The sequence below is a fragment of the Vespa crabro genome, chromosome 2 (genome assembly GCF_910589235.1).
Source record: "Vespa crabro chromosome 2, iyVesCrab1.2, whole genome shotgun sequence".
In the NCBI taxonomy this organism is placed as follows: Eukaryota; Metazoa; Arthropoda; class Insecta; order Hymenoptera; family Vespidae; genus Vespa; species Vespa crabro.
In genome coordinates this window covers 8793342-8811672 of record NC_060956.1, presented here as the reverse complement: position 1 = coordinate 8811672, position 18331 = coordinate 8793342, and the positions used below count along the sequence as shown (strand labels likewise).

Sequence of the window (18331 nt, the reverse complement as noted above, 5' to 3'; positions counted from 1 at the left end):
CGACGCTTTAAAGATACTTTCGCGAAAAGAAATTATCCTTTCTCTTCCGTTCTTTATTTCTTTTTTTTTTTATAAACAAAAAGAAAAAAGAAAAGAAAATGAACTAATTTTTAGTGTACAAGCTGATATACTTTGTTCATACGATTATCTTATCGTGAAGAATAAATTATAAATCAATAATGCGGTAAAAGGATTTTCATTTTAAGATCTCACGGAAAATCATTTGCAAAGTTTAAAACGAATGCAAGGGTGTTACTTTGATTTCCGAAAAGTCGTCGAATCAAATCAAGTTTGATTTTATTACGAAATCAACGGAAAAGAAAGGAAATTCCCTTAGAGGGAATATGACTTTGGCCGCGTACTATCGAACGTTGTCTATCGAAACGAACTCTCATCTATTTCCTAGAAATTTGAACACTTTCATTTATTGTCCTACCTCTGAGTTACTAATCAACTACAAAATCACTACCAGTCTTTCGCGTTGTATTTGTTTCGTTGCTAACTAATTTATTCTTTGGCTACTTGAAAATGAGGCCCCATGGTTGATCATCAAGTTACGTCAAGTCGAAATCTACAAACTTTAGCTACGAGTTATCCTTTTTTTTTTATTAACTTTGCACTAAGATCACAGTTTTACCGAACTATATTTCTCGAACGGCTTACGCGAGAATTTCCTGCCCCGATATATGAAACGAGGGGAGCGAACGATTGTTTTTTTCTAAACTACGATATTGCACTTTCCGATATGTCAATGATACCTAGCGCTACACTGATTCGTTCGAAGATGAATCGTGGATATACAATATATTAGTACTTTCGATAAATCTTCTCTTTGCTTGCGAAAACAAAGGCAATGATATATAGGTGTGAGGAATGTATACGAAGTAACATAACAATAACGGACGTATCCGATTAATAAATAAAATGCATTTTAACTTCCGCAGTGGACTAAAATCCTATTCTATTAAAGATACGTACATTGAACGTGAATAATGACCCATACGAAATAAGTACGTATCATATATCTATGTGGTCATTAATAATACACAGAGGATCTTCCTTTGGTAAGAAAATCTTTCCTTTCCACCTAACTTTAGGTAGAAATGCCCTATCTATTATTCTATCTAATAGAAAAAGTATAATTTTGTTGATTAAGAATGGACTAAATGATGTTAATTTGTAAAAAATTATTCATAATAAATTATTTACAACAAATCATTGAATATATACGTATGTATATGTATGTAAACATACACACACACAGACACACACACACACATACACACATGGATTAAGTGATGGCAGTTATATGAAAATAATTATTATATAAAAACTATTTCTAAACAATTTTTTGTTATAAATTGTTATATAATTATTGTTAATACAACAAAGAAATAAAAAAAATGGCATTTATCCAAAAGCTTTACGACTTTCAGTTCCAAAAATAAATAAAAGTGAACAAAAGTAAATGAAGGACTAATGCGTTGATTTAATGACCAAAATATTTTTTTGACTGAAGAATCGACACAGTGACGTATAAATTTCTCGAGTCTATATAACCCACTCAACTGATCATTGTAAATATTATTACGAACAAATGTCTACTTACAAAAAATGAATAACAATATTTCGGAGGCAATATATTTGCAATGGAAAGTAATAGAAGATGAAAAAAAATTTTTTGAATGTGCATTCTTTATTTATATATTTAAATACTATCTATATAATAAAATTGATTTCGTCAATAAAACGTTAACATGTATTCTTCTAAACATAGGTATATTAATGATTCAAACTAGAAAGGGATCCCCCCCCCCTTTTTCCATTGATAGATCCTTTTATGCGCTATCAATGACCATCATTATCATAACATTTACGTCACATACAGATTTTAACAAAAATGATTATATTATAGGTAAGGTTTTATAATACTAGTAAATAATCAATGAAAAGTTTTAAATAACTTGATAAATAATAAAACCATAATTGCACGATAAGTATATCAAAAACTTGAAATATTTTCTAAACTTTTAAGTATAAAATAAAAGTATATAAACAGCAATGAAAGCTACATGTATCCTATGATGTTTCGTATGCATAAAAAAAAATGATTGATATAATAAATTTAGATTTGACTGACGAAAAAGAGAGAGAACCAAAAAGTATTAGAAAAAGAATTATAGACACAGTCCACTGCGAGTGAGAAAACGCGACAAACGATCGAAAAAAAAATATATCGTCTTTGAATAACAGCAAGTTTACTGAGGCCGCGAAAGGGGCGTAAGAATTGTTGGTCATAGACCAATGGTTGGTATTGGATGGTATACGGCGCCCATGTCGAGGCCCTGCACGCCCAAAAGGTCGCTCATGGAATAAGTCAAAGTAGCCGCACGCGATGCGGCTGCTGCGGCAACTGGATGAGGCCTGTAGGAGGCAGCAGCGGCAGCGGCAGCCGCTGCGGCGAGTGCTCGCTTCACGTCGTAAACTGCCGCAGCGGTGGATGCGGCTGCGGCTGCGGCTGGTGTCGCAGCTCCAGCTGCGTATTGGTAGGTAGCGGGTGCGCTCGGTGCGGCGGTAGCGACAATCGGCGTCAGCAAGTGGTGGTGCGGGGTCCCAGCGGTAGCTGCCGCGGCAGCGTGTGCGGCTGCCGCGGCTGCTGTTGCCGCTGTACCCGTCGGGAGAGGATACGGCGCGTAACGATAGGTGGTGGGAGTGGGTGTCGCGACCATCACCAACTCACCGTATGCACCTCTGCCGGCCGCTCGGGTCTTCGCCAGGTTCGCCGGGAGCATCACTTCCTTCGGCTGTGCTTTCTTGCATTCGACCTTAAAAGTTCCATCCTCATTTAATCTTCTTTTCTCCTGTTATTTTCGTCGGCACTACTGTTACTATTACTACTATTATACAAGTATTAATTGTTACTGTAGATCAAGTAAGAATATAACTCTGTAAAAATAGACTGAAACTATCTAGGAATAAATTCTTTTTTATGATTATTTATGTAGATATTTACTCATATATACATATATATATATATATATATATATATATATATATATATATATATATATATGGCACAGATGTAGATTTTAATATTTATGAAAATGAAACATTAAAACAATTTTTTTCATATCTTAATTAATCTTTGAATCGAAAAAGTTCCATTTCTACTTGAATATGGTACTCCTCGATCCGCCCAGGTGGCATCAATCATTCTCATTATCGTTCTAGAATCGGGACGAATAAATGAAAACGTCCATCAGAAAATCTACTATGATAGAGTATATTTCTAGAAAGCTCTTATCGTCTTTGTTCACGTTTGATCTAATTCAGCTTATGCTCTTGTTCTCCTGCGTGAGCGTCAAATGCAAATAGAACCAGTGGGGTCCTTTTCGATTATACGAAAAATTAATTCCTTCCGAATACTTATCCGTCGACGAAAAAAGGAAAGTAAATACTGTTTAATGCCACGTGCGCAGGTATGTTGAATGAGAAAAGAAAAGCTCTTTGACCAACGACGAACGAAGCTTTGTTGCCAGGCTGGCAACTCACCATTTTGTTGTTAATCTCGTGGAAATGAATCTCGCAGACTTTGTCGACCACATCCTCACTTTGAAATGTGACGAAGCCAAAGCCTGAAACAGAAAAATATAACCGATTAATAAAATTATTTATACTGAGAAAATGATAAAGTTACACGTTAAAAGATAAAACTTGTTAATCAACAACAGATATACATTAAAGTGTGATTGATTTGATAAAAAAAAAATTCAAGTGATTACCCAAATAATTTATTTCGCTTGCATTGTACAAATAGAAAAAAAGAAATGTTCAGCAAGACGGAAATCAGCCAAAAGTCGTAATTTAATTAAGTATCATTGGTTATTAAAAACTTTGCATTACTCTATGGACGATTTTAATCTCGGCTCCATTGTTACTCGAGTTATTTTCGAAGTGCGAGTTATAGAAATACAGTGTACGATATGAATTAAAATAAACAGAAGTTAATGTTTCCTTAACGAAAGAAACTTCAGCAAAAATTGTAGGCATCTTAACTTGCGAAGGAATGGAGGAGATTCTGGATTCTTATATAGCTTAAAGGTTAAAGTACAATCTTTAAAATCTTTGACTCAGTCGGCTATAATTAAAAAGAGTCAATCCCTTGAAAACTACGAAAAGGATAACAAATCCGAAAGATACTCGTATAGACGAAGAAAACACCGAAATAAAATTTGTTAAATTACTGCCTTTTAATATATACAATAAATCAGGTAAATTAACTATAGACACTCTTAAAACAAATAATATAAAAAATTGTATGGTTAAGAAAAAATCAATGTGAATGAAGATCTTTTGTATGTAGGAAACTTAGAAGAATATAAACAGATTCGCGAATTACTCAAAAGAAATAACATTAAATATTTTATGTAACTTCTAGAATAGAAAAAGTCACCACTATTAAAAAATTTAAAAGGTGATTATAACCCGAAAGTAATTTTGGCTGAATTAAACAGAATAAATAAGTTCGCTATCGTTATAAAATTCTACACAAAAGAGTAAATATTGGAAAACAAATTTTTATAATGCAATTAACTGCAGATAGTAAAGTAAATAATTTAAAAATAATTAAAATTCTCTTACATTCAATTATAATCGAATAACATGATAACTAGGGAAAAAATACATGAAAATATAGTGTATAATGTGGAAAATTGGAACAAACTGCAATCTGAAATACAGATGCAACGTTAAATACAATCCAGGACAATGTCACTCGCGTCATGTGACAACAGCAGTGCAAATTGCACAGCAGTGCATATTGCACAAACTGTAAAAATTTTTGTCAATCCGCTTCATACGAAGAATATCTAAAGCTTAAGGAAATAAAACAAAAAATTGATGAGAATAAAGGCAGTTACATGCCCAAAAAATTAAAAAATGAACAGCATTAACAACACAGTCGTAGCGAACAAATTATTTAGTTTTCGACATAGACGCTTTATGAAATGATTAATCAAAGTAGCAATCATCAAAATATATCACCAATAGAATTGAGAAATTAAAAATCATTTCCATCAATATCAATTCTATTATAACAAAAGAGAGAAGAATATCACTTCTGGATTGCATTGAAATTAACAAACCGGATTTCGTATTTCTATATGAAACGGAATTAAACCCAAAACATGCTTAGATTTAAAAATTATAACATGATAAAAAACAACAGGTTCAATGTTGAACAAAATGGCGAAACGGAAATATTGATTAGAAAAGATATTAAATAGAAATCCTTCCAAAAAGAGTGTATCAAAAACTGTATTAGCCTTAAAAAATTGATAATAGAAATTAATATTCAAAATAATAAGAAACTTTATCTCGTAGCGACATATTTAATCGGTATTTGTAAAATAGAATTCCTAATAAAATTAAAAATCTTATTAGAAGCACTGCATTTTGAAGATGCCAAAAATTGTCTTGTTAGCTGGTGATCTAAACGTTAAAAACCATTCAAAACAATTCTATTATTAATTTCACTAACAATAAAAGTAAAAAGGATTATAATATTGGTATATCGAAAAAAAAATCCTCTAGAAAGTAAATTCTTATAGATTGGTAGTCCCATTCTTTCTTAAGAAAAATTTCTATATGAACATCCATCTAACAGACTCAAATTTCACAATTTATACGGACAAGGGATTTTAAATACATTAGACTATGACAATAATTACAGAGCTCTACTAGATATATGGACAGAATCTGTCCATCAGATCTACTAAATAGAGCTCTAATAGACATATCAACAGAAAATCCAAATCTTCTTAAAATAGATAAACAAACGCCAACTATAAAATACAAATTTAATAAAGCGGACTGAAATTTCAAAAACAATTAACAACGGCACAAGCTTACCTAATGACAGAAAATTAGAAATAGTCTATAATATCTAAAAAAAATAAAAAACTAAACGAAAAACTAAATAGATACATAATGAACATACAAACAACCACATAAAATTCAGTGCCACATATCTCTAACAAATTCAATTAAATCGATACCGAAATTCAGATATAATAACAATATGTCTATAAATTACAATGAAATGCGTTTTAAATATCAGCTAATTTCTATTGAAATTAACGTTAAGAAAAATATCAAGAAATATTGGTGATTATAAATATTTAAAATGATTATAATATAAAATAAAATATAATATAAAAACAATCTAAGATTTCATCATATTTAGTATTTTGATGTACATTCATAGATAAATTTCTTTTTCAACTATTAGAGACTGATTATATAGTTTTTCTTTATTTGCATTTTTTATACTTTCAATATCGTAAATAATATTGTAATATTCATATTATTATCTCCATTTCATTTTCATAAATATTTACAGCATTAAGTACAATGCTAGAACAAAAATAGCATTAGGATCCAAGTGTTCACCCAGAGTTAATAGCTTGTAATATATTTTCGTTTAATTGTTATTATTTTTATATGTTTTTATAGAATTATGTATATTTTTTTCTTTTATTTTATTAGTGAAAATAAGAAGTAGAAATAAACGTACGTACAAAAAAAAAGTAATTTGAATAATGTACGCGAAATCCAGGAATCCGTCGAATCTCGTTATCCAAAGTTCATTTTTTCGTACGTCTGCAAAATTTTGATAGATGACTCGTAATTAAAGGAATTTAATGGTTAGCAACGCTCCAACATTGAGAGATGACAAATAGACATTCTTCGTGATAGTTATTGTTCGTTAGAGCTATATTACTTAGAGCAAGAAACAAAAAAAAAGAAACTACAGTTCGTAAAAGAAAAACCGTATTTTGCTTTCTTAATTTTTTTTTTTTTTGAAAAGGATCATCAGTTTTCGTTAGGTTTTATATGTTTAAAATCGTTTAAGCGTTTGTGTTGATCTTTCATAAGAAAGTAGATTTCTTGGACAAAAAACATAAGACTGGTTGAATTATCTGACGATCAAAATCATTCTTCATGTTGCCACTTTCGGTTCTTCCTTTCCTCACACTCATTGCCTACTCTTACCACAATTCCTGTCCTTTTTCTGCTCTCTCCGTTTTGTACTTTTCTTCAACCACCCGACCATCTCCTATACTATGGGAAGCGCTGGTGATTAAGTTATAAACTTGGCAAGACGTCCATTTGAACGAGGAAGGGGCTTACTTCATTTATGTAATTTATAGTACTTCGCCAGTCAGCTAACTCCGTAGAGCACAAGCACTCGCCTCGTACAAAGGCCATGCTCTGACACCGGTAACGTTTAACTACTTCCCGCGCTGAAGTCTACCAAGTACCTTATATAGTCTAGATCTAAGCTAGAGCTATGGAATTTCCAGCCATGGAATTTCTTATCCCGATATAACATGCCTTTTAATTGAACAATGTATTTTCGAATTTTTCTTTTTTCTCATAACGAAGACTTTGGAAATTTATGACAATGTTATAACTTTCACGCGGTATAACGTAAAAAAGAAAGAAATTATCAATTTACCATACCCATTCCAAGATCCCAAAGAATTCCTTTATAGTCTCGAAAATGAGGAAGTATAATCAAGAAAGCATAAAAAAGAGAAGAGATCGGAAGGATGTAGTCAGAGATCTAAAGGAATCTCAATAAAATTCATTAAGAGGAAATATGCCTTTCGAATTCGAATTTTTATAAGGTAATTTATTTGTATGGTATGACCATGCGAAAAAATTTATTTTCACCCAATGTTGTACAAAAAAAAAAGAAAAAGAAAGGCAGATAGTGCTAGACGATCGTTTTTCGTATAACGACTAATAAGAAAAAATACGTGCTCAGCTGTTGAACGCCTTGTCAGATCTTAGACGTTTTCATTTCAATAAAAAACATATCCTGAGATATTGGACCCGGACTCCGAGTCTTTTCTACTATCATTGTCGTAACACCAAAAAACTTTCTTAAATGATCCATAAACGATCGTAATGGCATGGAATCACAATAAATTTATGCATTACGATGCGTCTTTGTGTTCTTTGTCATTTTTATTACTTACGCCATCCTTTTGTGCTGAAATGCATCGTTTTATAAAGGAACGATAAATAAAGGATCCACTAGTGAAAGGCGTAATGCGATAAGAAATTAAAGAGGAGCTCGACTCCATTGTTTCCCGATCGATCGTGCGATTAAATACCAGATGCCGTAGGTAAAATGCATCTCTCGACAATCCGAAGTGTAGCGGCCGACTATGGAGAAAAGAAAAAAGGGAGGAGGGTTTGTGAGAGGAAGAGGGATAGCTTCTTTCGCTTCGTTCGCGCGCGTCGACGCCATCTTCGAACTTTAACTTTTTCCATCTTTTTCTGGTCTCGACTCTTACTGTCGACCCCTTGGTCTCTTTCTCTCTTTTTCTTTTCTCTACTACGTCCCTCTAACTCTCGAGTATAATGCGACCCCGTCATTGTACCAAGCGAGCATGTAACGTTTAAATGCCAGGCGGCTGGTAAGCGCGTTTTAGAATTTTACCGTGCATTGAGAGTAGTAAAAGGTTCTTCTCAAAAGGCACGCTGGCAGAACGATTTGAAACTTGTAAATGGATACGGCTTAGACCTCCGTTTTCTCTTTCTTACTTTATTTCTCTCTCCCTCTCTCTCTCTCTCTCTCTCTTTCTCTCTCTTTCTTACTCTTTCTGCCGACTCACTCGTCACTCTTAGTTTCCGTTCGATCGTGCTCCCAACCAGTCCCATGAATTCATTTATTTCTAATGGTGTCACTGTTGCAATCACACCTAAAAGCGGAAACGTAGACAATTTCAAAGAAACGTAATGATGATTATGAGCTTTCATTGATATCACGAATCCAGAGACAGTAACTAAACTAAACGTTTTAATTGCGATGTTAATTTACACAACTATTCATATTATATCGCAAGTATTATAAATTTATAATAATCAATGAACTGCATAGCACATCTTAAAACCCAATTACCGAATGCGCTCTGGCAATAATCAACTCCACGCGAAACTAATTTACAACTTGTCCTGACTCTCTCAGCATGAACCTAATCACCCTCTTGGCAGGAACGATGATAATTCAAGTTTCTGAAACAGTGATCAAGGCGTTAGGTGCTGGAATCGTGATAAGTATCGGCTCTGCTTTGCGAACGTATATGCGTTCTCTTGAATAAGATTCGTAATTAAAGAAAGAGAAAGACAAATCAGATGTATATAGACTAATATCTCGAACAAGTGAAAAATATATTGAGGTTAATTTCAGTAATAAAAACAATATACAATAACAAAATTTCATTTCAATATATTTCTTATTTGATTTTGTTTTCAAACTATAACGGATTTGATTTTCAACAAACTCTATCTGCTTACTTTCATAGAAGATGTTGGAAATGACCTCGCACGTGAATACATGCCCGCAGACATTTTACCAAAGATTGTGTTATTCTTTCCGTATGTCCAGATGTTGCTCGAATTTGCTGGAAACTTTATTCAATTCTTTCACACTGAAGAGTTTCAACATTGTCAATGTACATTTTATAGAAGCTGAATTTCAAATAATCTCACAAGTAAAAATCGAAGACAAAGTCAAATAGGATATATGTTTATATGAATTTTTTTTATTATTTTGATATTCGAAAGCCACCTCTAAAATATTTCCCAGTTATTCTGGGATACTCTACATATATTGCGTGTATATATATATATATAAAGTGCTTGAAAATTTAGATCTTATCATTCGATATGCCAAGTATTGAGAGGGAAAGGGAAGAGATTTTCGCTTCTCGATATACGAACGTCGTTAAGCTCACTGATTGGTTGGGCATTAAATGCGCGAGATTAGCGCGTTAACGAGCGGCTGTGCTAATATCGCAGATCCACCCCTCTTCTCGGTGAGTTTCCGGCGTGCTCAGCGCTCGCTTTGCCGCCCGCGAAATCGCGATTCGCGGCCGGATTACCGGAACGGACGTATTCCCGGATCCGGTACGAACTTTCGAAACGATAGCATGTCGGAATACGTTCTAGTTAATCTCGCGTTTAGTCGAACCATACTTCGTCGTAGCGCTAACTAACGAATTAAATGTCGAAACTTGAAAGACTATCGTCAGTAAGTTAAAATTAAATATCTTATTCGATCGAATCTTTTAAAAAATCACATTTATTTAAGAAATTAAACTTTTAAATGATCTTTAAAAATACTTCAATTACGAATAGTTTCGTAATAAATGTCAAGATAATTAATATTTGAAATATCTCACTGATACTCGTAACCGTATTTCATGTTCCAAATGTAGAAACTAAATTTCGTATTGCTATAATCGGTATGCTAATGTTGCCATAACGATTCATGCAGTATCAGTTAGATCAAGTAATAGATATCAACTTGTTGATTTACAATGCTAACCACGGTATTGAGATTCTGCAGCGATTCTCAGGCGTTCGGACTCTTAGTGTGCCATATTTTTCTAATGGATCTTTTAAAACTTTTATATGTGAATATAGTACTTCTATGAACATCGATCAGTACCAAAACTTCCAAGTGAATTAATTCATTGACAATAAAAATTCTTTGCTATAGATGTTAGAATGAATAAAACGTATTGAAATATATGGGAAAATAAATGAAGAAACTTTGATAAACAAAATATTTTCAAATATCATTTTACTTTCTCTTTTCTAACGACAAATGAAAAGTTAAATGCGTGAAATATAAAATAGCAGAGAATATTATTTACAATAATATTAATAAGAGAATCTATTATTTCTAATATCTATTAGTTAACGATGACAAACAAAACTTCATTAAGAAATTCTTGAAGTTTCGACGTTTTTATTGAAGTATCAATAAGAAAAAAGTCCAGTATAATCTCGTGGTTCGAAGCACAAGGCGCAGTGGCTTCTCCAGAAGACGTTAATTGATCTCACTTAATTAGGTGTAAGTTTCTCGAGCTAAATTAGGCCCTTTTTGTAAAACGCTTGTCAGACATTACCGGAGATACACGGAATTGCAAAGTGCATTTTAACGCGACTGGCGTTTCGCTTAGCATGCAGCTTCGTGTTGGCAGCATTCGCCGGTTTCTCTTCTCCTACAGTCTCACCACCCTCTATCCTTCGAATCTCCTTCGCTAACGTTTCTTCCTCGGCTTGCTTCCTTCGTGAAGGAGATTAAACGAACGAACCAAATTGAGGTACTTAAGTCGTCAAGAAGCAGAGAGAAAGAGAGAGAGAGAGAGAGAGAGAGAGAGAGAGAGAGAGACAGAGTGAAAGGGGTTGTACGAAGATTAGGCGAAACTGTGCTGCAAATTACGCTGCCGCTATATGAATTCATCCACCTGACGTCAAAACTCCAATATATCTTTGCTAATGATCAAATGAGGCGAGAGAAAAAACTCTCAAACGTATTCTGACCGTCACTTTATTTTAAATAATTCTTATATGTATATATATAATTGATTTAACAAAAATAGATATTTATTGTCGCTTTTAATTTTTTATTCTTAGATAATTTTTATACTTTAATTAAAGTAGATTATATCTTCGATATAGAGGAAAATAATAACTGACAGTATATAAATAAATATTGAAAAATGGGCAAAGTTATGTATTTATTATCAATAATTATCTTATAAATAAGAAATTCTCAGTTCATTGCTGTATCATAAATCCAGAATTTAATTTACAATATATCATCACAAAATAGTTTTAGAATTATATATACATTTTACATGTTGTAACTAATTTACGTTAGTCATTAATATCAACGATAATTTTATTTATTTTATTAAATTTTATTTTATTGATAATCTAACATCATTAAACTTTCTCCTAACTTTTAATTATCAGTTACCTGATGTTAAAATTATTTGCATTGTAATTTCATATACAGTCTCAGTGAAATAGTCAGTGGAATGAATGAGTTTGAAGGGAAGTTAGTACGCGTCATAAATTTAGGAACGAGCCGCCATTTTTGTTCATTCCGTCTTGTGTGATCTCTTGGTAAGTACATGTTAAGCCATATAATTTTTCAGTACCTTTATAAGTGTTATCTTAAAAGTTTATTGTGTTTAATAACTTTCATTTAATGTAAATTATACTATATGTCTCGTCCTTGATAATAATATTGTAGTTATGCTTGTCATACCTACAACTTACAACATTTAACATATATTTTTTAAAAAATGATGCCTCCACGCCATCTCACACTCTCCATTCTCTTACGCCCACTATACTTATATTGTTTCGTTGTGCCAAAGCGTCATAACGTTTTTTCGTATAACAAAGAAATATAATAAATTAAAATCCATATTATTGTGGATTATTATATATGTAAAATATCAGGTAAAAAGAAAAATAGTGATCAAGGTCCAGAACGCGAAATGATCATCGTTCGAAGCGTCGAAAGGAGGAAAAGATGGATCAACTGCAGAGTTAACTGGATAATCTAACAAAGGTTGTACAGTCTTTAGTAAGTGTTCAAAAAGAACAAATTACATCATACTCAGCTAACAATAATAGAAAAACTGGTAAGTACATTATTTTAAACTCATGAACATTTAGTTAAATCTCATCTTTCCACACGAAAGTTAAGGTAGGTAAGCCCACACGGTTTTGCTTTGTCCATATTGGATAATAAAATTGAATCATTATGATCTAATTCAATAAGAACACTATCACAAATACACAACAAGTGTTTTGATTCTTTAATCCTATATATATTCTCAATCTCTTAGAGGCTAAGAACAAGGAGAATAATTCACCACGAAAAGTGATCGTAGAGAATAAGGTTAATACCAGCATTGTATTTAAAGATACGCCAAGCATTGTATTTAAAGATGCAATGGAAACAGTAATGTTTTAATGATGCTGGGTTTGGACGCGAATGAATGCAAATTCAAAGAGGTTAAATATCATCCCGAGTTAAAAAATTCCTTGTTAAAATGGAAAAACACTGGTTTTCCGGAAAAGAACAAAAAAGAGATTCTAAAATCGTACAATAGAAAGGGCAAGTTTTATACTGAAACACTTAAAATAAATCCAGAAATAATGCTATTACTCTCAAACATCGAAAAAAACAAGATGAGCATTTTCTAGACACAAAATTGTGTAGGTACTGCCATGGCTGCTTTAGGTGCCGCGGTCTCTATGGTAATTGATCAACCGGAAGAAGAACTGGATGAAGATTTATTTACAGACTATATAAGCCACGTTGGACAAATTCTAGCTGATGTCTACTACCAACAAATAGTAGCAAGAAAATCCTTTATTACATCATAATTATATAAAAATATAAAGCCGATAGCAGAAAACATGCTTTCAAATGAGTGGCTTTATGGTGACAACCATAAAGATAAGGTTAAGTATATGAAAGAAATTGAAAAATCATGCACAGATATAAAAGAAAAGCCTCCACAAAAAACAGCATAAAAAGGTTGGGATCAAGGAAACATCAAGCCATCACTTGCGAGCTATCTTCAGAAGGGTCAACAGCAGAAATGTCACCAACTAAAATTTAGATCGAGGACATCCCAAAGCCCATCTCGGACGTCACGTGGGACGAGCCGATCATTATCAAGGCGTTAACTAAGGTAAAAGTAGCAGATCTTTTAGGTTATTTCAAGGAGAGATGGAAAAAACATAACCACTGATAAATACATACTAAGTTATATTAATGGATATAAAATCCCTTTTATAAAATTACTTCAGCAACAAAATCTTTCCAAAGAAAAAAATTTTTCTGATAAGGATTCAGAAAAAATACAAATAGAAGTTGATAAACTTCTGAGGAAAGGTGCTATTGAGGAATATGAAGAATGCGAAGGACAATTCATTCCATTATACTTTCTCGTTTTAAAACTAGATAGTTCAAAGTGTTTCATTTTTAATTTGAAAGAGTTAAATAAATTCATTGAGAATAAATATTTGTAGAGGATATTCGATCCGCTTTAAGCTTACTATCTTGTGGAGATTTTTTAGGTTCATTAGACTTAAAGGATGCCTATTTTTTTGTGCCTATTTACAAAAAATATAAGAAGTTTCTTAAATTTATATTTAAGAAAAAAATATATTAATTTACATGTCTACCTTTTGGTCTTTGCACTAACCCATACATTTTCACTAAGATAATGAAGCCTGTAGTTAATGAACTAGTATTATTTAGTAGTATTATATAAGGAATACTATTAGTATTATATTTAGACGATTTTTTTTTCATTTATAAATCAAAAACCGCCTGCGAACAAAACATGAAAAAAGCTGTTGAAAAATTTCAATACTTAGGCTTCATTATAAATTATAGAAAAAGTGCTTTAATTGCGGATCAGAAATGTAAATATCTGGGGTTAATCATTGATTTGTATAATTATTCTTTAAATCTAACAGAAAAGAAAATGTAATGAATTATCTAGTTTAAGGTTGAAAAAACTTTAATAAAATTAGGAAATTTGAATAATTCTTAGGAATATTGACATTAGCTGGTCCAACAGTAGCCTACTGATTTATTCACTGTAAATGGTTAGAACGGCAGAAATTCTTTACGTTAAAATCCAACGGGGGAAATTACGACGTTATATCTTAATTGCTAAACCTGCACTCGAAGATCTGAGCTAGTGGAAAACAAATGCAAAAATCGGTTCATGTCCTATCAAAACTTAAATATACATTATCACAATTTTTTCAGACTTATCTCTATCAAGCTAGGACTGTTTTTGTAATGAACGAACTTTTTGTTTTTGGAATGAACAAGAAAGGAAAAATCATATAAATTACTTGGAATTACTTGCTGCTTATTTCGCGTTAAAATGTTTTGCAGCGAAATTATCGCAATGTGAAATTTTACTTCGACCTAACAATATGACAGCTATTTCCTACGTGAATAAAGCTGGAGGTGTGTAGTTTCAGCATTTCAGTGAACTTGCGGGAAACATCAGGAAATGGTGTGAAGAAAGAAAAATATGGATAAAGGCATCATATATTCCTTCAATTGAGAATACAGAGGCAGACGCGTAATCTTAACATTGATTCGAAGTGAGAACTGAACAGTTTAACCAAATTGAAGATCAATTAGATCTCTTTTCACTAGACTTATTTGCCTCGCGAATAAATAAAAAGTGTAAAGAGTTTTTACTCTAGATACACAGATTCAGAAGCAAAAGCAGTAGATGCGTTTATTGTATTATGAAAAAACAAAAAATTTTACACATTTTCGCCATTTGTACTTATATCGCGTACTTTAAGAAAAATTATCAATGAACAAGTTGAAGGTATGCTTGTAGTATCATTATAGTTATAGATATAGTTATAGATATATATCATATATATATAGACCTACAATTATTTTCAAACCTAATATTAATTTGTTACAGTCTCCTTGTAGATCCAGAAATCATCCGCTAGCATCCTGTTTCGTTAATGGTCGGTAAATTATCAGAACTGGCTATTTAAAGAAAGGATTGTCAGAAAATACTGCCGACATTATAATAAAGTCTATTACTGTGTCTACATTAAAGCAGTACGAGTGCAGCCTTAAACGTTAGTAGGACTTCTGTTATCTAAGAAAGGTCAACTTATTTAATGCAAAGACAACAGATATTATTAGTTTTTTGAGGGATCGTCTTAATAACGGCGCAAATTATAGTACCTTGAACACTACTCGATCAACAATTTCCTTGAACTTAATATACAATATTAATGATGGGTTGATATCCTGTTTTCTAAAAGGTAGTTTCAAATTAAAGCCAACTAAATCAAGGTATGAAAGCATATGGGATGTAGCATTGGTACTAGATTATATTGATAAACTTCATTCATCTGAAAGATTAAAATTAAAAGAATTCAATGAAATAGTAGCAATATTATTAGTATTGATAACGGCTCGAAGGTTACAAACATTGGCACTAATCAATATTGATAACATAGAAAGCTCTAATAAAAAGATAAAAATTAAAATCACGGAGCGAATAAAAACTACAAAACCCGAAACATTTAATTCAGTTTTGATATTGCCATTTTTTAAGGGAAAACCAAGACTTTGTGTAACCTCTGCCATTTAAAAATATGTTGAGCAGACCAAAGAAATAAGAAAAAAGGGAATACCAAATTTATTTATCACAACAACGAAATCTCATGGTCCAGCATCATCACAAACCATTGGGCACTGGATAAAATCGCTGTTAGGCAAAGCTGGCATTGACTGCAAAATCAATTTACTGCGTATAGTATACGATACACAACTGTGTCTACAGCGCATCAAAGGAGTATTGATATTTCCACTATAACACGGAGTGCTGGATGAATTGCCTCTTCTCAAACTTTTTTTAAGTTCTATAGTAGATCCTTTCAAGCTCATAATAAACGTTTTGTGCAAGCCATTTTAGATAAGTAACCATAATTATATATCTTCTTTCTCTTATTTAAGGTGTTATTAGTTAAAAAAAAAAATTATCACTGAAGCTGAAATTTACAATATTATCATAGAGAACGAGACATACAGTATAATTGTAGGAGGTATCTCGTTCGAAGATGATAGTTTCCCATTCCTATCTGGCCCGAAAGAAAAAATTAAGAACATTAAGCCCACTATCATTTTTAAATAAATTATGATAATTCTGTGCACTGAACACAAAACAATATGAATATAGAGGGCGTAAGAGAGGGGAGAGTGTGGGATGGCGTGAAGGCGTCATTTTTACAAAATATAAAAAATATATATATTACAATTATATATATATTTTAAATATATATATTACAATTATATATATATTTTAAATATATATAGTACAATTATATATATTTCAAGTTTTCTTCAACTATAAAAATCTTAATATAATTCAAAAGAGATTTTTTAACTTATAACTGCAAAATTCTCAGGCCTCTGTTCTCAATCACTTGCGGGACAGACGACGGAGTATTAACCATGAGATTGATAAATATATAAAAAACATATATAAAACAATACATATATAAAACATATATAACATATATAAAAAAAATATATGTTTATATTTCAAATATATTTCGCGTTGGTTATTGGTAATTATTATTCTATTTTACTGCTATGTAAATTATAATTAACTTCTTTTTTTTTACTCAAAACCACTAGAAAATGCTGCCAAAGAAAAAACTAATAATAAGTTGATAATAAATGTTGATTATTTTTTGAAGGTTTCAATTTATTTTTTGTTTTCAAATTTAAAATTTAAAATTATTTTGTTAAAACTGATATTAATATATAATTTGTGATATTAGATTTATCTAAAGTTATATTAGATTTATCTGTTTAATTGTACTTAAGTCTTATATACCTACTCAATGCCATATAACTTTTATTAAAATCCTAGTTTCGGTGTTTTTTTTTTATACAAGAATAACAGTTAATTTACTTTTAAAATAACAGAACTGACAATTATTTTAATGTTTATCAATATCATAAAATCATGAATACATATTTTATTGCCCAGTTACTTTTGGAAGAATAATACCGTATGTTGTTTAATGTTAAAAATCAATTACAATCCATTAAATATATTGAAAGGGATGTGGATAAAAATACTACAAAATAATTCCTATTTTTGTAAAACGGCATATATCTTCTAAGTTTGGTATTTGTGTGTATACACGTTGATTATTATGAATCCGATTCACTAGTTAATTAAAAGCATAAGACATTCCTATATTTAAAGTTACAGAAATATAATAATTCTGAATCGCTAATGAGAAACCAAGCAATCTCAGTAGCATCAAAGAAACTAAAATTTAGGAACAAAACCTCAGACACCGTGCCAAGATATATCCTTTGTAATCACGAAAGAGAATTTCTTTATAAAACGGTATCCCTTTAACGCTTATAATCAGCTTTGCGCGAGCAAACGCTCGATGAAGCATGGAACGAAAAATGATTAATTACATGTCAACGATTAATTACGTGCTTGCTTAACATCCGGTTCATTATTAACACAAGCATATATTTTTGCTTAAAGAAGTTCTTCCTGTCAATCGAACACAAGAGAAAATCGCAGCAAGAATCAAGATATTAATCAATAAAGAATCTGCCCTTATTTTCGTTTCATTTTTGTTCAAACGTTCTTAATAATATATCTTCGTGGTTTTAAATAAACGATAGAAGGATGAAGGAAAAAGTTTCGTCTGCTTACCGAGATTTATCGATCTGTCGAGCGGATATTTGTCTTATTTTTCTTATCGAATCGACATTTCCACTTTCTCTCTTTCATTCCATCTAACTGATATATCATTTTATGCGAAAAATTGTGAACGACGTAGGCACGTCATTCAGCAGTCGTTGCCATTACTACCACGAACGATGCCATAAGATATAATT

The 18331-nt window shown here is 31.7% G+C and overlaps 1 protein-coding gene across 8 annotated transcripts in view; it reads right to left on the bottom strand.

The window, feature by feature from the left end:
• LOC124433218 (RNA-binding protein Musashi homolog Rbp6) overlaps window positions 1-18331 on the bottom strand; it is a 586211-nt gene that overhangs the window by 32457 nt on the left and 535423 nt on the right. For all 8 annotated transcript variants that reach the window (XM_046982961.1, XM_046982962.1, XM_046982960.1 and 5 more), the window contains 2 exons: window positions 3553-3635; window positions 2741-2825 (listed from right to left, as the gene is read on the bottom strand). In XM_046982961.1, the coding sequence (XP_046838917.1) occupies window positions 2741-2825; window positions 3553-3635 (168 nt within the window). The remainder of the gene's footprint in view (window positions 1-2740; window positions 2826-3552; window positions 3636-18331) is intronic.